Source organism: Sceloporus undulatus, chromosome 4 (genome assembly GCF_019175285.1).
Source record: "Sceloporus undulatus isolate JIND9_A2432 ecotype Alabama chromosome 4, SceUnd_v1.1, whole genome shotgun sequence".
NCBI classification, from domain to species: Eukaryota; Metazoa; Chordata; class Lepidosauria; order Squamata; family Phrynosomatidae; genus Sceloporus; species Sceloporus undulatus.
This window is the reverse complement of record NC_056525.1, coordinates 184,733,287-184,757,294: the sequence shown is the minus strand read 5'-3', so window position 1 is coordinate 184,757,294 and position 24,008 is coordinate 184,733,287. Positions and strand designations below refer to the sequence as shown.

Genomic DNA, 24,008 nt, shown 5'->3' with positions numbered 1-24,008 from the left:
GGTTTGTATCCCGCCTTAGTTTTGGCAAGTATCCCTTATTGTAAGGAATTCCCCCTATCTGAGGGCTTCTCTTTTTATATGGGCTCAACAGAATGCCAACAATCCTCTATTTTGGGGAATAAGACCTTAAAGGCAGAAATGCCTACATCATTTATGAACTGCACAAAATTTTAAAGAGAAATACATACTAGGTTAACTAAAATTAATAATGTCATGTAGTATTTAGATATAAATTTGTTAATATCTGTAGCTGCTTCCTGATAGTCAACTCCACATGAGCATATCTTGAACTTTGACTATCACTTATTGCTATTATGAAAATATGGCAACACTTCTTGTGTTACCGGATGGTCGATGATCACTGTGGTTTGGGAAAGTAATTTTAGTTATTTTAAAAAATCAAGAAGTGCGCTATTTTCTCTCAGCTTTTTAAATTGCTATGTCATGGTGAGACTTCCCCCCCCCCCCCCCCACTTAGTATTCAAAGTAGGATGGCTTCTTCTTTGTTTCTCTCTCTTGCTCTGGTTCAATGAATCATTCCAGAAAGAAAGGAATTTCACATTTATTCATCAGAGGTTTAAATTTGCTGCAATTTAGTTCCAAGTGTGTAGTTGTGCCTTCAAGTAATTTTCAACTCCTGTTGACCCTAAGGCAAACCTATCATTGATTTTTCTTGGTAAATGTCTTTACAGGGGGTTTGCCATAGCCATCCTCTGAGGCTGAGAGAGTGTGATTTTCCCAAAGTCACCCAATGGGGTTCCATGGCTGAGCAGGGATTTGAACCCTAGCCTCCAGAGTCATAGGCCAATGCTCAAACCACAGCACCCCACTTGTTCTCAGGTATGTATATGATACATAATTAAGTAGTAACTTTATTTTCACTTTCATAAGAAGAAAAGAAATAATTTTCATTTGAATTTGTGTTTGGGTGAGCATGCCTGTGGTTTTCTTTTAACTTGAGTAGTGCTTCCTTATTATTCACACATAATTCACATTTTTAATTTTTTAAAAAGCCTCAGATTAGATTTCATGTTTCATAACTCCCTAGGCCCTGAACCTATCCCCCTGAAATTTTGCAGCTTTCTCACCTGGGACACTTCTATGTTATGTGCCATTTCCATGTAAATTGTCCTAAAATCAGGAGCAAGAGTGAAAAAGCAAATCATCCCCTTTCCCAAAAAAATAAATAAATAAAATAAAAATTCCCCTCCCACATGCTGCATCTATTCTTATGCAACCTTGAAAGCTTAATAGTGATGCCTCAGTCATGTACAATCTTGTATAATAAACATAAGCAGCTGAAGGAGACTGTGTGCATCCTTTCTTGATATCTTCTGAAATGAAAAGTTCTTGCAAAACAATAACACATCCATTAATATATAAATAAATACTGAATGAATATTTTTCTAAAATGTGAAAGCAGAACCATTCCTAAGGGGATACTAAGCCTGCCAATTTCATGAAGTTCTGGGGGGAAATAGTTATAGAAATTTTTGCATTGCCAGTTATAGGCTGGGAGGCACATATCTTTGGATTCCCGCATCTTCTCAGGTTCAGGACCTCAGTCAAAGCAGACTGGCTCTAAATCAGTCAAACTAAAAGCAGTCTATTTTTGTAAGTGCTGAATTTGGTATGAACCCAGACATATCTAGTTTCCACTATTAGGTAAAAAACATATTATCCCCAAAATAGGACTTTGACATCCCATGTCAAAATTCACATGCAAAAGTATGTGAGTTTGTAACTACCACACAGATCATGGTATGCAAAAATCAGTGTGACTGTGGATAACAATAAAAGTCAAATTAACTTTAATTATATAAGTCAAGCTATGGATGAGTCTAGTCTTAGATGCAGTGAAATAAACCAGAGATTTGGCATTGAATTGTGTCTCTTAATGATCCTGTAGGCTGATTAAAAGGTTTACATTTGTTTAAAATTGTTTTCAAAATATTTGCTTAGAATGTTTTAATTTCAGCTCTCTTTGCTTTAGGTGTGGAATGTAGTATTCTGAGGCATGAATACTGACTCTGCGTGCAACATAATGGAAAAGAAGCAATTTCTCCAAAACCAAGCTAAGGAGCCTTATGAAGAGGAAAAAAGAGATTATGCAAGGACATGTAGTAACTGCAGTTCAAATTTAATATCTCCAAGAGTCTTTCCTCCTTTGTCCTATCCACCATGTATGAATATTTATGGTGGCAATGACTGGGAAGTTTCCCAGGAGCTAAGACTTCAGGAACTTGAAGAAGCCAAAGCCAGGACAGCCCAAATGGAGAAGACCATGCGTTGGTGGTCAGACTGCACTGCCAACTGGCGGGAGAAATGGAGCAAAGTCAGAGTAGAAAGAAATAAAGCTCGTGATGAGGGGAGGCAACTGAAGCTTAAGCTGGAAGAGTCAATAAAACAGCTAAGTGCCCTGAAAAAAATAAATGAAGCTTTACTTGCTGAAAAGGAGGAAATGGGAGCTCAAAACATTTGGAAAAATAGCTTTAGTTCTTCTGAAATGTGTTGGAGGAAAAATGATTGTTTAGAACCTTTGGAGAAAGATTCTGTTAAACTTGCCCAGAACAAAAAGATTTTTGAATTAGAAAGTATCTGCCAGGTAAGTAAATATGTGAGTTATTTAAATAAATAAATATCCAAACTAAAAATAAGTAAAAATAAATATCCACAGTTTTAAACACACCAAATATGGAATCCCATACCTACAAACCAGGCGGAAAATCCCACTAAACCCAAGCCTAGCTATCTTCTGAGTAGACACAAACAGTGCACCCGGGCCATGCGTGGACACATTTTATGCAGCTTCCAGCTTATGCGAAAACTGCATGGGGAATAAAACAATGGTGTGCGCACCTGTGGCATGCACACACCATGCCATGCCACCACATACACACACCACATTATTTCCTATGGGGCTCAAGCATAGGTGGACTTTCCCTTGCGCGGAGGGATCCAGAACGAATCCCCCACGTAAGCAGAGGATCCACTGTATAAGGTTATGGTATAGTGTTGTTTCTAATATTTCTGATGTGTATGTTTGTCAGAAGACCAGACTCCACCCCTATATCTCCATATTTGTAGCCTTTACCCCTTCCCTTCCATTAAAATATTGTTCTTGCTGTTGTGTGCCATCAAGTCATTTTCAACTTTCAACCTATCACAGGGTTTTCTTGGCAAGATTTGCCTTTGCCTTCCCCTAAGCCTGAGAGAGTGTGGCATGTCCAAAGTCACCAGTTTTCAATGGCTGAACAGATTTGAACACTGGTCTCTAGAGTTGTAGTCCAATATTCAGACCACTACACCATGGTAGCTCTGCCTTGTTATTGAATATTTAATGGTGCAATATTTTCAGTTCAATACATTGTCCCCACATCATTTCAGTGTTGTGAAAGTATGCTACAAAACCTATACAAGTTAGTTTTTGTTAATAAGTGCACCTTTCATTTCAGGAAGTTTATGCAAGTGGACATCCTTTAAGAGATCATCAGGATATGAGAATTAATCTTGAAATTCTTGATTCTGGAGACAAATACATTCCAGTGTTTCAGGAAAATTCTAACAGAAGCAAAGATGACCCAATACATTGTCAGAATGATGAAACAGTACATGTATCAGTGTTGCATCTGCAACTCCATGAATCACAGAAAACCTTACAGAAGGAGCAAAAGTACGTAAAAATCTATTTCCTTTCGTTGGAATTTTTTTTCCAAGAAATATTTTAATATGGACCTCCTTGCAGTCCATTTTGGAATTAAATTATAAAATACATTGCAATGATGGAAAGGCTAGACCCAGTGTCAAATTCCCCATGACATGGTTCATATTTTACTCTTAGATATATCAGTCTTGTTATGTCTGCAATGGGTGTTTGAGAACAAACTAGGAAAATTGTGACATGTCTTTCTAAAATGTCTGTACAAGTTCTCTGACTGGTTATCATTGTGCTTTAGGGTTTCTCTTGCAACATTTTAAAAACATCCTATTGACAGAGGAGAGTAGCACTGAATATAATTTATTCTCTAATTTACTGGCAGCAACTGTTGCTAACAATACTAAATATTTATTAGCTGCCAAAAGTGTGCACCGTATATACTCAACTATAAGTCAGCTTCATATATAAGTCAAGGGCAGGTTTTGGGGCCAAAATTATGGATTTTGATATGACCCACGGTCAAGTCGAGGGTAAAATTTAGGGGCATGTAACAAAGGATCTAAAGGATGAAGAAAAGGATAACAATGCCAAAGAACTTAGAAAATTCAGGCAGGAATAACTGTTCATACTAAAGATTGGATGAACGAGAGAATAGAGGGGGTGGGGATCAGTGCTTCCATTATAGATTACGTTTTTGCCTTTTATAAGGGGACGGTTCCTTTTTTAAAATAAGAGTTGAAGTACAGTACTTACATTGACCCATAAATAAGTTGACCCAGGCTTTTAGGGTTAGTTTTTTGACCAAAATTTATAGACTTATACCTGAATATATACAGTAAGTAGCTAGACAAAACACAAGAAAGATTTATGCCCAGACAGAATATTATTTTAAGGGGCAGTGCAGGAGTACAACACCAATACCCAGTGGACTGATTTCATTTCCCCCAAAATATGAACTTAGGCACATGCATACAGAAATAGTTCCATAATAAACTGTGATTTAATGCATACATGGCTATTCAAGTGAATTTCGATGCATATTGACCCTATCATGTGGCTTTCTTGGCAAGATTTATACAGAGGAGGTTTGCACAGGCTTCCTCTAAAGCTGAAAGAGTGTGGCTTACTCAAGAGCATTCAGTGGATCTCCATGGATAAGTGGGTATCCAAACCCTGGTCTTCAAGAGTCCTAGTCTCACAATACCACACTGGCTCTTATATTTACATACTGCATGCCATAGGATCATTAAGTTGGAAGAGAGCACAAGGGCCATCCAGTCCGACCCCCAGCCATGCAGGAACACAGAATCAAAGCACCCACAACAGATAGCCATTTGGATGAGCAAACTGAAGATTTTAACTGAAGAATGACCAGGAAGCTATATTAAAATACAGAGAAGATGAAAAATTTCCATTAAATGACTTCTGGGAAAACATTTCCCCCTCTCCAGTATAATGACTAGATATTAAAAAATCTGCATGATGTTTATTTGGTTAGGAGTCATATGATTATATTGCTTATAATAAAAATGAATAATTACAGTTCTTCAAGTGTAGATTTGTATTGGGGAAGTAGATTAATATAGGAGGAAAATAATGATTCTATTTTTAAAATTAAAAAAGTATGGGTGACAGGAAAAGCTGGGAAACTAAAGGAGCAGTTATTTCTCATGGAGAAATAATGTAGATATTCATTACTGGTTGTAATGATTCCTTATTTAATGTTATGAGATTATTATTTTGAGATCTTTGTGTTCTATATCAGCCTCTTTGTAAATAGACCATTATGTGTCTTGACACTATTCAAGGGAATGATCCAGTCAAAGTGATACACATTTAAGTCCCCTTGATATCACTGTGTTGTTCATGTCCAGCATATTCAATTATATATGAAAAGGCAAACAATAAATTTCACAAAATGTTATACGTAATTTTCAAGAGCACTTATTTCAGTTACATAGGGATAGTATTCAAGTTTCATATTTGTAAATTTTATTGTTCCTCACCTGGAGTTATTTGCATTCCATTTCACAGTTCATCAAAAATCATTCCACAGTAACTGACAGTATGGTCCCCCCCCCCTTCATACCATACTAGGAGGAATTAGAAAAACAGACCCATTGATATGGTTCTTTCCAAATGAACAAAATTTGGGCAAAATTTATATGGGAAGGAACAATGTGTCAAAATACATTCTAATTTTATCATGCTTTCTTGCCCAGAAGTGCTGTTCCAAATGGCGAAAGATCTCAGTTTGCTATACTATGTGACTATTTCAGGGCCTCAGAACTGTTTTTACAGTAGAAGATGATACATTATTGTCATGTTTTACAAAATAGGGAAACCCAATACATTGCATTAAAACAATAATCTTCATTGTAGTCAGCAGCATCATCTTCATCATCTGAAATCGGTAATATGAGTACCATGAAACCAGTAGCGAAATAGTGATCATTTTCTGTACTTCTGATTGATAATTCCTAAAGGGGCTTTAATTCTTAGGCATCTTAGTGGTCCAAGTCTACCTGACCATTTTAGAAGGGGCTCATCTCACTCTGCTAGTCAGTGTTTTCATCACCTATGTAGTATAGTGGTTTGAGCAGTGGACTTCAACTCTGGAGACTCTGGAGATCAGAGTTTGATTACCCGCTTGGCCATGGAGACCCACCTTGGGCAAGTCATACATTCTCAGCCACAGAAAACCCCATTATAGGGTTGCCTTAGGGTTACCATAGATGACTTGAAGATACACAACAACAACAGCACCACCTTACATTTAACATATTTTGTGACTGGTCATTTGGAGGTAAACATGGGCCTCCTTTGCAAGTCGAATTGTTGATGCATATACCTCTGACTGTAGGAAGGTTAATTTTAGGGAAGGTACATTAGTCTTACCCTTTAGCTTTACCCAGTGTAACTGGCCTCGTTCTTTATTTATGTATTGTGAAAGTAGCATAGGATTAAACTCCTTTAAATTAATCTTGCACAACATTGTGAATAATTTATTGTCACGTGCTTCAGTCTCAGATATAATCCAACAGACACCATTAGAACAGTATTAGCAAAACTACATATGCTTTGGCTTACACTGCTCCCTCGGGTTACGAAATTAATTCGTTCCGCGGCCGCTTTCGTAACCCGAAAAGCCTTCGTAAGCCGAATTGCCATAGGCGCTAATGGGGAAAAGCCGCGTTTCGTGCGAAAAAGCGCCGAAAAGCACCAAAAAATTTTTTCGTAACCCGAAATAAATTCGTAACCCGAAACAATTATTTCCAATGGGATTTTTTCGTATCCCGGAAATTTCGTAACCTGGGTATTTCGTATCCCGAGGTACCACTGTACTAAGATTCAGGACTGGGCTGCCCATTGCATTTGGAAATCTTACTCTTTCTGTGCTAATGCAACTATAGCAGTAGGACAGGTCAAACAATATAGTCCTAGAGACAATGTAATCTTCTGAAATCCTGTTTTTGTTGCACTGTAGGATCCGCTCATCTCTGGAAAAAGAAATAGAGAAGGTAAAGTCAGAGAGATCTCTGTGGAAATGGAAATATGAGGAGTTACAAAAGAACAAGCAGGAAAAGCAGGTATCTTACAAAAAGAAATTGTCATGGGTAATGGAAAAATGCATGGATACACCTCCTGTTTTAGTTTTTGTGTAAAAAAAATATAGGCATGCCCACTGATTGTGTTTAAGTAGAATGGAGGATAAACTCCCCATTACTTTGTTTTTATTACTTATTTCTGACTTGCATTTACACCACCAGGTTTCTAATAGATAATACCCAACAGTAATACTATAATTATCTGTTTGAAATGTCACTATTCAGTGGCTTCATGTCTGTCCGTTTCTGTTCATCCTTATCTAGGATACCTGCATGTATAGAGAAAAAAGGTGTGTAAAAAGCATTTGGATCTCACTGTGTGCAGATGAAGATGCATAGCAGCTCAGCATAATAGCAGCTAGCAATATTTGCAGCAGAATTAATGCCCTTAGGCTTGTGTCTAGAAAAGTGTGACTCTATTCAGTGAAGAGGTCTTTCATGACCTCCTTTTCATGAAAGCTCCTGGATGCCTCGTTCCAAATACCAGCAGGATACAGGGACAGTTAGAACTGGGGAGAGAGTTGTCCTTGAACAACCAAAAGTATATTGCCACTTGCTGAAGGCACATTTATATCTAGCCTATTTAAAAGCCAATTAACTAACACAAACCCAGAAAGAGACCTGATCACATAAGTTGAGGTGAAGAGAACATTGTTTAGATTCAAACAAAATCCAAGAAAATTGTTCAGGTTATGTGTCCAGAGATAGCCATGTTAGCTAAGCAGCAAACCCTACCTAAATCCAAAATACGCACAACAGTAATAACTTTATTCAGCCATACAAAAGGGACAAAATATATTGTGCAAATGACAGCCAAATTCAAATTGTTTCATCTTTGCTGGAGGTGAAAGCATCAGACAGTAAAGCCCAATCCATTTGCTCTCTCTAATTCAGGATTGCCTAGTTGTGACTGAGTTTTGACACTCAATGTACCTATATATTAGTCATAAAATCCAAAGCCAAGTTTAATCCTCCCCCCTTGTTGCAATCCTGAATGAATTTACTTGGGAGTACATGTCATTGAGCTCACTGAGACTTTCTTCTTAACTGATACATATATAGAAAGATACAGCTGTCAGATCTTTATGTTGCTTTCTGGTGTTCCATTAAAAAGAGTTGCTGAAATATTATTGTGGAACTCTTACCACAGAAACATGTATGTTCTCTTGCTGACCACTGGTGTGCAGTATAGACTTGCAAATGGCATGGATTCCCACAGAAAATGAATTTGTTCATTATGATACTTTACTAAAAAAAAAAAAAGCTTTCTTGCATGATTTGACTATACAGCTAGTTGTGATAACAGATATATGGAATTAACTTGGTGGAAAATACAACATGTTTTCCTCCAGGGAGTCTTGAGGAAAATAAAGCCACGTTCCACAGGCAAATCTAATTGAACAGAAATTGAGAGCCAGGGGTGGGGGGTGGGGGGGGGGGTATTTCTAGATAAAACCTTTACTGAGTAATTACAGTGTCACATGGAATTTTATGAAATGCGTAGACACTTTCCATCTCCAGCCCTCACATGTTTTCCCACTGCTTCTTCTGTCTTTTCATACCTGAGAAAAATATCATACCACTAACAGAAAAAAGACAGAATAGATGGCCTTTTTTCCCTTCTGAGTGGTAGAAGCACTTCCATCCAAAACATGCAGAATCTGAAGTTTTTAACCAAATGAAAGGATAAATATATCATTCTTAAAAACATTATAAAACTGCACATGCACTGAGTTAGTATTTTGATTGCATAAAGTATTTGAAATATGAGTGCAACTCGTAATTATCACTCTGCTTTAGCCTGTCTTCAGGTATTATATAATATCAATCATCATCTTGCACCATTAAGTTCCACATTGTTTTTATTTATTGAAAGGCTAGAACTATGTATGAAATATATATCTGAGATAAACTGAAGATTTCTCCTTCTATAATACATGGCAAAGGAATCAAATTATTGAGTGATTCCACAGCAAATGAATGCTAGATACTTTGAAGGCTGTGACACACCTAGAACTGTTAAATCCAAATCATTTTCTACAAGTTGCATGTAACTGGATTTCATTTGAACACAGAAATTGTACCAGTATCATAGAATCATAGAATCGTAGAGTTGATAGAGACCACAAGGGCCATCCATTCCAACCCCCTGCCATGCAGGAAATCCCAATCAAAGCATACCCAACAGATGGCCATCCAAAGCAGAATATAGTGGCACTATTACTTCTCTTGATCTAGACACTATACTTTTATTGATGCAGACTAAAATGGCATTGGCCTTTTTAGCTGCTGCATCACATTCTTGACTCATGTTCAACTTGTGGTCTACTTGGACTCCTATATCTCTTTCATAGGTAGTCTTGTTCAGCCCCATCATGTCCCCCATCATGTATCTGTGCATTTTTCTGCCCTAAGTGCAGTTTCTCTGTGTTGAATTTCATTTTGTTAGTTTTGGCCCAGCTTTCTAGTCTATTCAGGTCATTTTGAATTTTGATCCTGTCCTCTGGAGTACCTAATGATCCCACCACTTGCACCCCACTAACCAAGTCATCCTTGTTGGTTAGGATCAGATCTAAAATAGCTGACCCCCTTGTTGTGTCTTCCACCTTTTGGACAATGAAATTATCTTCGAGGCAAGTGAGGAATTTGCTAGACCTTGAGGATTTTGCTGAGTTTCACTTCCAGCAAATATCAGGATAGTTGAAGTCGCCCATCACTACTACATCTCTCCTTCTAAGTGTATGGTCATCTGTTCTAGAAAGGCGTCATACAATTTCTCCATCTGACTTGGGGGTCTGTAGTACACTCCCACGATAATATCCTTGTTGTTTCCCTCTCCTTTAATTTTTATCCCGATGCTCTCCACCTGGCTGCGCCAGCGACACAGGTGCCCTTCCGCGGTGCCAAGACATCACGTCCACGCCGCCCTGTTTGGAGGCAGTGCGATCATGACGTCCTAATGGTAGCGCCCATGTAGAATGGGTGCTGCCATTTTGTACGTACTGTGTACATACTAGGGTTGGGGGCGTCTGGAAGAGACGCCCCTGGGCAACCCTAGTATGTACGGAGTGGAAAGGGCCTAAAATACTTAAATTATATCTGTAGTCTGCATCAGTTTATTATATAGTTGGCATCAGTTTATTATTATGTCTGCATCAAAGTCTTTAACTGCTACTTTTTAACCAAGGCTTAGAACAGCCATACTCAGCAAAAGGAACACCAGTTGGCCATAAGCCTTGAACTCTCCTTGTGAACATAACACATTAATTGCAGTTAATAGGATAAAGAGAGAGAATGGGGAGGGAGGAATTGTTGCTGTTATTTTGTTGAATTGTATGACATAGGATGCAATTTTTTGGGTAAAAATTAAATAATAGAAAAAGTCAGATAAAACATCTACACTGACACCTATTTATATCACACTAAAAAGCTTATAGCAACAAGATGTTTCTTTAATTGCTGCTTTCCATAAACTCCTCTCTTACTAAAATTGCCCTTCCTCACCGCTACATGCATTTACCCTTTACTAGCCTCTTAGCCAGATAAAGTGGGCCCTTTGCATACGCGGGGATCCATTCTGGACACACACACCCCACATATGGAGGGAAACGCATAAGCTGAAACCCCATTAGTTTCAATGGGAGCATTTTGGCACGGCATATGCGCCACAGGCATGGGCACCATTCATTTTACAGCAGCTTAACCTTCCACGTAAGGGTAAAGCTGCATATAGTGTGCCCGCGTATGGCGTGGGTGTGCTGTATCTTCATTTCATGGATCACTGGGTCCTAACTTGGGCGTTGCTTATTCTAGTACCCTAGAATCATTTTTCCCCTTACCAGCTTATTGTAAAATTCTCCTGGTAAAGCTTTTGCTAAAACTCATGCTATCATCTATTTTGTGGGAGAGTACTGCAGGATTATAAACCTTGTTCCTACTAACCTCTTAAAAAGAGATACTTCACATCTATGTCCTTGGTTCTGGGATTGATTTTCTCTGTGTAAGTGCAATATATCTTTGCTGTCTTCCAAACTTTTTATAAATCCATGTTTCACATGTTCCTGATCTGCAGTTGGCTATATGCTGATATCTACTGCATGTCCAGAGGCTCCTTTTCCCTCAGTGTCTATGCCTTCATGTTTTTCTTCTCCTGGTTGTAATAAATTATGTATGTTTTCATCTTGGTTTTCTTCATGTTGTATTGTTACTGCTAATCACTTACTATGTATGTGTTCCATGTTCTTTGATATGCTCACTGTATCTGTGAAGAATGCTCTTCACTGCTAGATTTTGTAGTCTGGTACATTTATCTCCATGCAACAAAAAAATTGTTCCCAACATTGAGTTTTTCTCCATGTTGTATGGAGAAAAACTCATGTGGATTTTTCTCCACTACACTGGAATACAGTCAGTTTGTCAATAAACAACTGTGATTACTGACTCACCACAGAATTCCCCCCCCCCCAATAGTTTAGAGTGTGTCAGTATACATTAATATGTTGATCATCTTAGCTGAAGTTCTGTCTTTCAGCTACCCCATTTTGTTCACCATGGACATATCTTTTGATGTTCTATCTTATAGATTTTCAAGAAGCCCATAAATATCTTCCACATCCCCCAGGCCACCATGGCCGGAGACATGCACTTGCTGCCCTCTTGAATGAGGGCAGCAGCCAATTAAATGTGGTGTTTCTACAGCACATCAGGGAAGGGTTGGGGGTGGTGCTGAGGTTATTTAAGCCAGCATCACTCTTCCTTATCCCTCTTTGTAATTGTTGTCCCACCCTCCTGCCTCGACTTCAGTGTGGCTGTGTTGGTCGCGTTAAAGGCCGGGTAGAAATTTTCTTCCCTTTCCAAGGGTTTTTTCGCCTACTTCACACTGTTGTTCGGGAACTTGGAAAATTGACTTAGGTGTGGACTTGAATAGGAGGTCACTGGCTGTTGATGGGGGAGAATTAGTTGTCAGGGAAACACCTATGGCACCCACTTGGGGTGAAGGTTAGGCCTCTTAAACTTTTCTTTAGGTCTTGTGACGAAGGAAAGAGGGAAAGCGACCTTCCTTAGGGCTGATCTGGGATATAACCCTCAATCAAGTCCTGTGAGTTGAGTGAGGAAATCTCAGGTAGGCATTCCAATTGCAAGCTGGCTGGGGAGCGACCCAGTCATGGGTTTTTCCACAGAGCTCAGGTGTTTCGACCAGGGGAAGCGGAGGAGGCAGTCTGAGGATTAGACCACCTGCCACAGCTGCTCCCGCACCAGGTTGCTCTTTTAAAATTTTACAGGTTTTCAAGAAGACAGTTAAATAGGTTAATTCAATAAAGTGGCCCATTTTACAACCCATATATGTGTCTGGTCTCTTATTTCAAGTTGGACAGCAACCCCTATGAACTTCCTTTTATTATCAGTGCATAGTATGAGTGACTTGTACTGAAGTGGCTTGCCCTACAAACATAGCTCTGTAGCTTTTCCAGAACTTACTCCTTACTTTTCATGAGATACATAATTGTGCATCTTCTGAAGTGTGTGTTTGTATGTGTGTGTGCTTTAATGTTTGTCAATTTATGGCAATCCTGTGAATTCCATAGGGTTTTTCTTAGGTAAGGAATACTCAGATATAGTTTTGCTAGTTCCTTCCTAAGAATTATAGCACCTTGTATTCTCTTATCCAAGTACTAACCAGAGCAGACCATGTTTAGCTTCCAAGATCATACATGATCTGGTGACTTTATGGTATTTACATCCCATACCTCAAATGCTCAGCCATAAATATTACCATTCAACTGTTGCCTCTTGATGTGAGTGCCCTCATTGGACTACATACCCTCATGGTCAGGTTCTAGTGTATCAAGTACTTGTAGTTTTGACTTGGAACATTAATGGTCTTTGACTTTGGCTTTCATACAACAGAAACATCTCATGAACCTGGAGTTGGCTGCTATTTTAAAGCCTATTTTATTTGAAGTTCCTTAATGTTTTCTTGATGTCTGGGGACCAGGCATTGGTGGCACAGGTGAATGCAATATTTAAGTGACACTGGTGCTCATTCTTGAATGCTCTGGCTGTAAATCTTGTCCCCTTTCAGAGTATATTTTCATCACCCTGAAATTTAATGGTGAGACCCATGGCTACCAAACACTTGACTGACAAAAGCCTTCCTTCTGTACATAATATATCACACGTTTGTTACTGGTATAGTGTGCTGCCATGCAACTTTTTGTAATGCAAAAATCCTTCTCTTTTGATGTTGTTTCCATCCACAAGATGGATATTCTCTTTGTTCTTTAGATCTACCTATGGACCTTATCACATTACACTCTTAAAACGGGACTAGGTCACTTGCCCTGACTGCCACCTGTTGCATTTTGGGATTTATAGTTCAGTGAGGCTTAAGAGCTCTCTGGCTGAATAGTCTAAATGCCCCTTCCTAAACTACAAGTCCCAGAATGCAACAGGAGGCAACCACAGCCCTGTTTTGAGAGTGTAATGTGATAAGGTCCTATATAAGGAACCTTTCATCATTCATCATAGGACTTGTAGCCCCATTTCATTCTTGGGATCGTCGAACTATAGATTGTTAGGATTGGAAAGAGCTGCAAGAATCTTTAATTAAGACTTTGTAGTGCATTCCATGTTTTTAACTGTTTTTATCTCTTGCTGTGCACCACTGTGATCCTTGGAATAGCGGTATATAAATAACATTATTATTATTATTATACATCCCTGACTGCTGTCTCATTTCATGTGTAAATTAACTTATCATCATCTATCAATAAAATTAATGTTGTTTTTCCCTAATTATTCTTTTTGATATTTTCTTCCCACAGTCCATCTTTCTTAAAGCATCTTTAAATTTCCAAAATTGGTAGTGTTCACTGTTTAACTCAATCAGTGAAAACTAAATTCCACATTGCTGGCCATAATTGTCCTTCCTTCCTTCCTTCCTTCCTTCCTTCCTTCCTTTTTTAGAATGCTAGTTTAACTTATTTGCAGTCAGCAGACCTTCCTAGTAGTTTTCTTGTGGTATTTACTCCTTTCAGGATGTTACAGACCTTTAGGAGTATTCTGAAATTTCATCCAGTAGTCCTGACAACTCTTAAGGATTTCCTCATGCCATTTGTGTCGACAAAGTAAAGACACACAAGACTAAGCCTTATAAGTGATTGAGACTGAAGGTGCATCTACACTATAGAAATAATGCAGTTTGACATGACTTTAAGTGCAATAGCTCCATTCTATGTAATCCTGGGATCTGTAGATAATACAAATACAAGGTATTTAGCATTATGTGCTAAAGAGTACTGATGCCTCACAAAACTATAAACCCCAGGATTCTGCAGGATGAAACCATGTCCATTAAAGTAGTCCCAAACTACATTATTTCTACAGTGTAGACACAGTCAGAGGTGAAGCAGATGGACAGGAAGGGGTGGCTAGAAGCTGCTCCCAGCCCAGTCACCCTGGGCCAAGTCAAACACATGCCATGGCCCTGAGGATGCCTCTTCCCATGGCCCCAAATAGAAGCGGAAAAGTGTCCACAACATGGCCCTGGGGTGGCTTCCGGGTGCTCTGGAGGTATGCATCATGTCAACAGCATGCTCCTGGAGTAGCCGGAAGCTGCCTCATCTGCCTGTGTGTTTCAGGCCTCCGAAAGCAGCTAGATGATCTAAACAGGATATTTATTTCTTTTCATCAGGCAACTGAATTACAGCTCTTTTCAACTGCTTATTTATTTATGTATTTATTTATCTTGTCTACCTATTGCCGGTTTCTGTTTAAATTTAACAGTAACTTTGCTTTTAGAAATATCCTTACTGCATTTTCTTTCACTTTTGAAGGATGTTTTCTGCAAGTAGACAATGTGTCTGTGCAGAGGCTTTCTCTGTCAGAAAAATCACTGGCAGGAAATGAAAATATTTGTCTGGGCTGCTGTCATAAGGCATTTTTTAAAATCACTACCTCTGCCATTCATTTTCCGTGGAAGGCTAATAGTAGGAGACTTATTGCATCCAGCCAAGAGAGCTGAGTTACAACAGCAGCTCAGATAGCAAATTCCTATACTAATAGAGGTTTGGTCAAATTAAAGGTCTTGTCATTTTATCTTATTAATTAATTTTTGCATACAAGCAAACTTTGAAATAACTTTGTGAGATTTTTCCTCAGGTGATCCATTGAATATTTTAAAAGAAAAGCAAAAGGTTTTTTTTAAAAAAACAACAACAACACATCACTCAATTCTGAACAGTTGTCATTGAAAACAAATGTAAGTCCAAAGAACTGGAATTAATACCGGAAGAGTTTCAATAAAAATGGAGAAATAATATTAGTATTATTTAATTATTATTCAGTTTTTTAAACTTCCATAATTGATATTTTAGTTCTATCTTTTCAAAATTATTGTAAGTCACCTTGAATCCCATTTTGGGAGAAAGGCAGAATAGAAATCCAATCAATCAATCAATCAATCAATGGGTAGAGGAGTGTTTTACACATTTGTAATCTTATAAGTTTAGCATCTATTATTCTGAAACACAAAAGCAACAAAACGGACATACATTGGATGACCAGAAGATGAGGGATCAGATTGAAACAGTTTTCAGAGTAACTTGAGTCACTAGTCATCCAGCACCATGTCTTCCATTTTGTTGATCTGAAAGTATAAGAAATTACCCAAGGTGTTTGGAGAATTGTTTTTCTGTTTTTCTCCATCTGGTCTGAGACACACATATCTCTTTGCTGAAATTCTTGTGTTGCTGAACTTCAGATTTCTCCTGCCTTCAAGACTGTCACTCTGTTTCATACATGAAAAATATGTTACCCATAATAAAGGAGGAATAGTATTTTGCAAGCCATTTGATAGGAGGAAAGATTTCCCAAGAATCAGACTAATCTCTCCAAGGACTGTCAAAGCTCCATGTGTTAGGCAGAAGAAGATGCCTAAATGTTAGTTTCTTGAAGTAACAGACAAGCAAGTTTAACTTCAAAGGATGAAGGCCAAGCATTTTTATCTGTCACTTCTGCATTATTTGTAAAGAAAGGGTAATGAGCCTCAGTAATATTCTGTTGTTTCAAGTACCATTAAAGCATTGTGTTAGATGGAGGCACAGCACTGCCCTTTGAAATGCAAACCAAATATCTTGTTGTGAAACCTTGAAGACATGCGGGAATTAGTGAACACTCTTCTTGCTTCCTACAAAGTTAGGATGTCATTGAGGCAAATTAAGAGATGAAAGCTCATGTTTTACTTCAGATCTTTTGGTTCAGAATGCTCCGAAGCAGCTGCCCTTTGGAGATTTAAAATTAAATTAGGAGAAATAATTGCTATAATCCTTCTGCCTAAAACAATTTTTACCATTTATATAGGGTTCTGAACACAGTTTGTATAGTCTATTACTACTGCCACTCCTGCTGGTTTTGTCTGTCATAATCCAATCAACTGATAGAAAAGTATGCTAATGATTTTTAAAATCCCATTTGAGTTGAACATCAGGGGTTCCAGCTTTCTGATGCTTAGCTTTGGAATATCAGTCTGTTCTCAAAAGGAGTTGAGATGAATTCAGTTAATACACGGTTTTGTGGGTTTACCTGTTCAGTGATTAAGTTTTTCTGTTCAGAATTTCAGAGCCGAAAACTTGTTAGATCAGAGCCAAAATCCAGATTTAGTATAGGTTATAATGGACTTTTCCAGAAGCAAGACTTAATCAAAGTCTTAAATTAGGTTTAGTATATGTGAAATAAAACAAAAAGAAAAGAGAAAACAAGAAAAAATGTTAACTATATCCAAAGTATATTTTTTTCATAGGGTAGAAAAGCTTGTTGTTGTTGTTGCCCATCTTTTCCCAGTCTGGAACTTGATGCAGGAGGCAATTTCAGTCTAAAACAATATATTCTCAAATACCTGCCAGAGCAAGTAGTTCTTCACCTGCCTGTGGAAAGACAGAGAGGAGGGTGCCAGGCTAACTTCTCTGGGAAGTGAGTTCCAGAACATGAGAACACTCATAGGAAAAGCCCTCTTCTAGGAACCCATGAGGTGGTGGGACAGAAAGGTCTTCTCTAGAAGATCTCTGGCCCTACTCATGCTACTGGCCACACTCCGGACCTTGTTTTCTGTTGTAGGTGGAGTGAATGTGATCTGAGTTTGGAGGAATGATCTATAGTTCCTTTGTGGATAAACTACCACCTGATAGGATGGGACCCATAACCTCTGCAAGGGTGGGACTGTACTTTTAATATGCCAAACAGTTATTCACAACGTATTTTATATTCCTAAAGTAACAAAGTCACTTTCAGTCAGTAAATGGTGCTAATATTGTATTGCTTTCCAGTTTTTCTAAAAACAAAACAAAAATACCCCCAAACAAAAAACCTGGTGTTTGTTTAAACTGGAAAAATAACCCCCCTCCTTTTCTAGCTTCAAAATTTTCAGAAATTCACATGTCTAGGAAAAACGTGGGGTATAAATAAAGTGAAACATTAAAATACAATGCAGTAATTTAACTCCCGCTATACAAAAAATAATAAAGATACAGGAGCTCTGTCATCTTTTTCATGGGGCTCCCCAGCAATTAGTAGCTAGATAATAAAACCACAAAAGGAATGAGCATGATCAAACCAAAGCACATGAAAACCTAAAGAGCTGAACAATTACTGAAATACCAGTAAAGAGTGGGGCAACTGGGCTTGCAGTGGTAAATTATTCCTGTTTTCAGGCACTCCAATGTAATTGGTATCTTCAGAAACTTTTATTACATCTTTGGTTACTGGAGTTCTTCAGAACTAATAAGAAGGATGCATTTTTCAGCTGAATATCAGTCAAAGAAGTTGGCCCTCTTAGCCATTAGATCCAGTTGGAGAACAATGTGGGTTGTTTTGTTTTAAATCTTATCAACTGTCTCTCTGAATTAATTTGTTTTTTTTAAATGTACAATAATTTATCTTCCTCTGGGTTTACCTAACAATACAAATTGAAATTCTCCCAGTAAACCATTTCCTAAACTTCATGACATAGGCAAAATTTGAGATTTAAAATGATTAATCACTTAAACACTGCAAAACACTTTTGTATCATTTATATTTCAAAACAGATTGCATAGGGATCAAGTGCACCACTCCTAGTCTATAATTTATAGGGTGCATTTCATCACAATCATTCTGTATTATGAGTATAGCTGACATGACTGTACATATATTTTTTATATATTTTTTTCTTTAATGAGTTTAACATTCATTCCTTCTGAAAATGTAAATGGACAGAGAACAGTTTTTTTTTGTTTTTCTCATGGTATACTATTGAAATTGTTCCTGTGAATTATTTATCTCTTAAGTACTCATTTACATCAGGTGTGGGGATCACACAACCCTCCAAATCTGCATAGATTACATGCCCCAGCATTCATCATCATTGACTATGCTGGCTAGATATGCTAAGACATCTGGTGAACCACATGATTGTCATTCCTCATTTATATTATCATGCCAGAAAGTAACAAGGAGTTGAATTCAGAGTTTGGTTGCTACACTTTTTCCTGAAAGATGATTCCTCTTCTCCTATGATCTTCAGCATCCTTGCTACCCTGTTTTCTGGGTTCCCAAAACTCAAGTACATTGTTTTAGCATAGAGAAAGAAAATCCATAAAAATTTCCTTCGTCCTCATTCTTTCTGCATAATTTTTATTGTGCACCAGAAGCTTTCTATGGACAAAAGAAACTTTGTTTGGGGGAGGCAAAGTCTGGATCCAGCCCAGATAAAGATATGTAGTAATAAGTATCTCTGTTTTAGTACTAAAGGTCATGCAGATGTTTTTAATCTGACACATTAGTAATCTACAAGTGAGAGCTGCAACAAAATGCTGCAGTGTAGAATACTCTGTGCATTGTACTTCAGTTATGCTTCCTCCACATTTCTCCACTCTTTTCTTTCCCTTCACCTGGTTTTCTGGCCCCTGCACCTACAGTCATTTATCATTCCACTGAGCATTTTGTTCTGTCCCTTACTTATTTCTCCACGCCTGAAGATATGTTATTATTTTATTCATTTGCAAATATGTATAACACAGCTTGTATCCAAATATTTCCTTGTACACGGTGGCGCCATTTTGTCTCCGTAAACAATAGTAGACACAACCCTAACAAAGGGAATGAAGCATCTGTGGTTTTTCTCTCCTTTGATTGTACTATAATTTTTTTAAGTAATATTACAGATTCCACAGGGTTGAGTTGACTTACAAAGGAAGTCCTAATGAAATCCACAGCTGCTTTTAAGAGACAGTCCATTTGTAGCTTATTCAATACAATATTTTGGTCATCTTGACAATATGTATTAATATTAAAATAGTTGCAATATATGCCATTATTTTCAAAGCTAGTCTCTATCTTTCAGTTCGATATACGTATTAATTTGCATCAGACTGAGGTGGAAAAAAATATGGAAGATTTTGAGAAAGCCACTGAAGCGAAGTCCCCACAAGATTTGAAGAGCTGGCAGTTACAGGGAGAGGTATGTTATCTGTTTCCGAATTCTGTGATTATAATGATTAAACTCTGTAAAACTCCAGTGTGTCTTCACTTGAGTCAAGGAATAGTGAAGGGGCAAATAAACATCAATAATAATAATAATAATACAAGTAGATATAAATCTAATTACTAATGCTATAGCTAGTTGGAATAAGGAATCAAGCCTGATAATAATACCCTTATTTTTGGAAGAAATAAATACATAGACCACCTCTAGCCCTCCCCTGCTTTGAATTAGGCCAAGCTTTTAGTGTGAATGTGGTAAAATAGTTTAAGTCTAAGTCCTCACAGGCCCATGTCTCTTGAAACAATAATATATCAAATATAGCAATATAGGTGGGATACAGACCGCCCCAAAAGGTCAGCCTGCCGGCACCTGAATTTCTGCCAGAGGGAAGCCTCAGCCGCAAAACATCACGCTTGCAACACCCAAGTGCGCAAATGGCGCACTCATGATGTCACAAGCGCAACGCGACGTGCAGACACTATGCATCCGTCATGTCGTAATGGCAGCGCCCATGTAGGCAGGGTGCCGCCATTTTGATGCCGTCAGTACGTGCTAGGTTTAGGGAGCGTCTGCATGGTGCACGCTCCCTAATCCTAGTACTGCCGCCACCACACCACATTTTGCCTGTCTGTAATGGGCCATAGTTATGAAAGAAAGATCTGAACATTTGTTCCACCAACCAGCAATAGTCTAACAAAGAAGAGTAAAATGGGAGTTTTGCTGGCGCAGGGAATGCTAATCAAATGTTTGGGAAACCCCTAATATGGGATTTCCAGATGTTATGTTTTGATTGACTTCAATTACTATTCCCATTCCACTCACCTCACAACATTCCACTGCTGCTTCAGGTGGTACATATGCAGATATCATGGGCTTACCTTCCCCCTGCATTTAGTCCAAACAGTTTTTATTGCGACTTGTAAGAGAGTAAGATATAGGGAAATTGGTTGCCTTGTGACTAAGGGAAGAAAAGGGTCCTATAGAGGTTGCTATATTCATTCACAACTACTTCAGCAGGGGTTATAAGTACCTGATCCTCAGAAATTATAATTCATTCCAGAGCTACAGCTCTGGGATCCATATTGAAAAATGGTAAGCTGCTCAATGGACTGTAAATATGGACCATGGGATGTGTATGAGTACACAATCCTCTAATGCCAGTTCCTTCCTCTAGTGCCAATTCCATTGAAATGACTTCCTTTTGAGGTTCTTCAGTATTTATTATTTTCTGAACGGAGGAATTGAGGGTGTTTAAAGTCATTTCTCTTTTAAGTGGTATCAGAAAACTTCTCCCTCTCCTCTGGCTGCATCAGTGATATTGTAGAATCCTCTGCCCTGCAGCTTCCCCATTATTAAAATATATCATGATAGTTAGAGAGTCTGCAGAAGAGCCAACAGCTAACACTTTTTAAAAACCCATTCAATCTAGCGGCAAAACCAGTTTGCTCTTTTTTAGAAGAGGGAGCAAGAGAATAAAACACTTCTTTTTCCACTATATTTTCAATTATATACGGTAATTCATAGCTATTGAAGGTTATTTACAAAGAGTTTGCTTAGGAAGGAGTGGTGATAAGAATTGTGCTCTATCTGCCAAGTTGTGTTGGGTAGCATCATTTTGATTTACATTGGCTGTTCCAGTGGTTTTCTTTGAGGTAATTAGTGAGTGTGTTGCAAGCTCACAGAAAACTGTAACAGGTTCAGTTCAGTTCATCTTTATTATGATCGTAGACCAGCACAGGTAAGAAAGGGATACAAAACAAGAGAAAGTAAAAGCAAGTCAAAAACACAGTATTTAAAATATCCTTTTAAAATTTAGTGTGGAAGGGCAAGATTGGTACTAGCCTACTGGAGATGTCATTGCCTGACTAATTTTTAACTGCAGAATCACAGAATCTGGCAACATTATACCTTATATCAGGGTTGGTATCTGAAAGCAACAAAAAATATGTAAAATTGATTGGTGTGTCCTTGATCTTTATACAATAAAGGTGAAATAAGGTTAAGGCGGATGTCCCTGTAGTATGAATATGAGCACTGGAGTGATACATGCTCTTTTGTCTCTATTTGGCCAGAGTCAGAGGGGAATAATCTGTGTGAGAAGGAGATCTTCTTACATTGGCCTTCAAGGACAGTAGAGAGAAGGGCATGGCATAGTGCCAAAAGTAAAGGCTTTCTGGTGTTTCAGTACAGAAACAAGAAAACATACTTTCAGAGGAACAAACTGGCTTTAGGGAAAGCCAATCCACCATAGACCAATGGCTTGTACTCCAGCACCTCATTGAAAGGTATGCCACCTGATTGTTGTAATTTTCCAGAAGTTCATCAGAGGACTCAGTTAATATTAGGTCATTCCAAAGACACTGAAGGCAATCTGAGGTCAATACCTCACTTATTGTTTGGTTTAGCTGTGTGTGTGTGTGTGTGTGTGTGTGTGTGAGAGAGAGAGAGAGTTGCTTAGTTATAGTCAAATTGGAAGATAATCACTTTCAAGCCTAGGCATGACTTCTAGGTCATTGGCATAGGGGAGGAGATCCTTAGAAGTGATATATATCTAACAGGGAATATTTGAAAAATCAAAGGAAGTCCTTCATTTTAAACAACATAAAAGGTATAATGTATTCTTTAAGTTATTAGAACTCTTTTATAAACAGATGGGAGCCAGTCTGTAGCAGTAATATCAATAGAATATGGGTTATGCTCAAGATCTTACTATAAGAAAATCTTGCCACTCCTGAGTTCCAACAGCCCCTATTGATCTTGTTAGTCACAGTATGGAGGATAATTTTATAAGAGTGTAAAATCCGAGTAGAGTTTACATTGTCTGCTCTTTGCAAAGGCTGGACTTGTCTCAGTTCATTCCCACATCTGTGTGTCAGGGTTAAAAATCAACAACAGAAAAAAAATCATGAAATAGTTGGACAGCAATAAATAACGGAAAGTTATGAAATAGTAAAACTGCAACAAAATCTAGAACATAATATGCTACTGCAATGAAGACACCAACTATACTTCATCTCTTAGAAGTCCAATAGTACAATACTGAGTCCATGTATTTCTTCCCATTCATTAGGGCTAAATATATTGATGGAGCCATAAATGGTAGACTAAACCGTAGTGTCCCTTTGTGTTATAAGGCCTTGCTTCCTCTGGTCTTGAACATTCTGTGTTGCTTAGAGTGGTCTGAAGAAGATTGGTACTCTTATTAGCTCAAATATGGGAAGTGTGTTTCACATCCAGAACTCTGACATGGCAGCTTTGGTTGATTGGTTGGTTGATTGTTGTTATCACCCCACCTTTTCATAAAACTGAGAGTCAAATAATTCACTTGGGAATCTACTCACATTGAGATTAAAATGCAGGAAATGAAGGATCAGGGATATATAGGAATGTTGGGGATGTTGCCAGCATAGGCAGCCCCATCCTCAATTTTAGACATTACATATTCAAAAAAAAAAATGCTTGGATAGAGCTTATTTCTATTTTGTTGGACTAGGAAATAAGAAAGGGATCAGCAGATAGGATTCTTTTGGGGGTATGGAAATAAAAATGGAAAAGAGGAAAGGTGTAGTGGGCTGTGGAAAGTCTTAATTTAGGGAAACAGTGAAGTACAGCTACTGACATGAATGAATGAATGAATGAATGAATGAATGAATGAATCTTTATTTGTATACCACTATTCCCATGATCACAGCGGTTTACAACAGTAATAAAAACATACCGAAACTACAAAATCCAATAGAAAGAAATCCCCCCCACATTAAACAATACAGTACAGCAATAAAATATCCATCATTCAATCACAGTTAAAACAGTTAAAAACCAAAGCACCAATTACATCCAATACAATACAGCAACACAAGGGGAGAAGAATGGAATTAGCGAACATGGGGGAAAGCTTGACGAAAGAGGTGAGTCTTTAGATTTTTCTTGAAAGACTCCAGGGAGGGGGCTGAGCGGAGCTCGTCAGGCAGAGAGTTCCAGGTCTGCGGGGCCGAAGCAGAAAAAGCCCTATGTGCAGACACCACATATCTCATATCAGGAACTCTCAAAAGTTGTTTCCCGCCCGACCTGAGAGAGGCGGTCCTCCAAGTACACTGGGCCCAAGCCATTTAGGGCTTTATAGGTAAAAACCAACACCTTGTATTGCGCCCAGAAGCGGATTGGCAGCCAATGAAGATCTTTCAATACCGGTGTTATATGGCTGGCTCTGGAGTTGCCAGTGACC

At 38.2% G+C, this 24,008-nt stretch overlaps 1 protein-coding gene across 2 annotated transcripts in view; it reads left to right on the top strand.

Annotated features, from left to right (window-relative positions):
- The first annotated feature begins 789 nt into the window (after window positions 1–789).
- Window positions 790–24,008, top strand: part of LOC121929437 (coiled-coil domain-containing protein 102B-like) — a 34,501-nt gene continuing 11,282 nt past the window's right edge. For both annotated transcript variants that reach the window (XM_042465007.1, XM_042465006.1), the window contains exons 1-5: window positions 790–840; window positions 1,994–2,605; window positions 3,456–3,673; window positions 7,146–7,248; window positions 19,643–19,759. In XM_042465007.1, coding sequence (XP_042320941.1) covers window positions 2,018–2,605; window positions 3,456–3,673; window positions 7,146–7,248; window positions 19,643–19,759 — 1,026 coding nt within the window. In that variant the 5' untranslated portion in view covers window positions 790–840; window positions 1,994–2,017. The remainder of the gene's footprint in view (window positions 841–1,993; window positions 2,606–3,455; window positions 3,674–7,145; window positions 7,249–19,642; window positions 19,760–24,008) is intronic.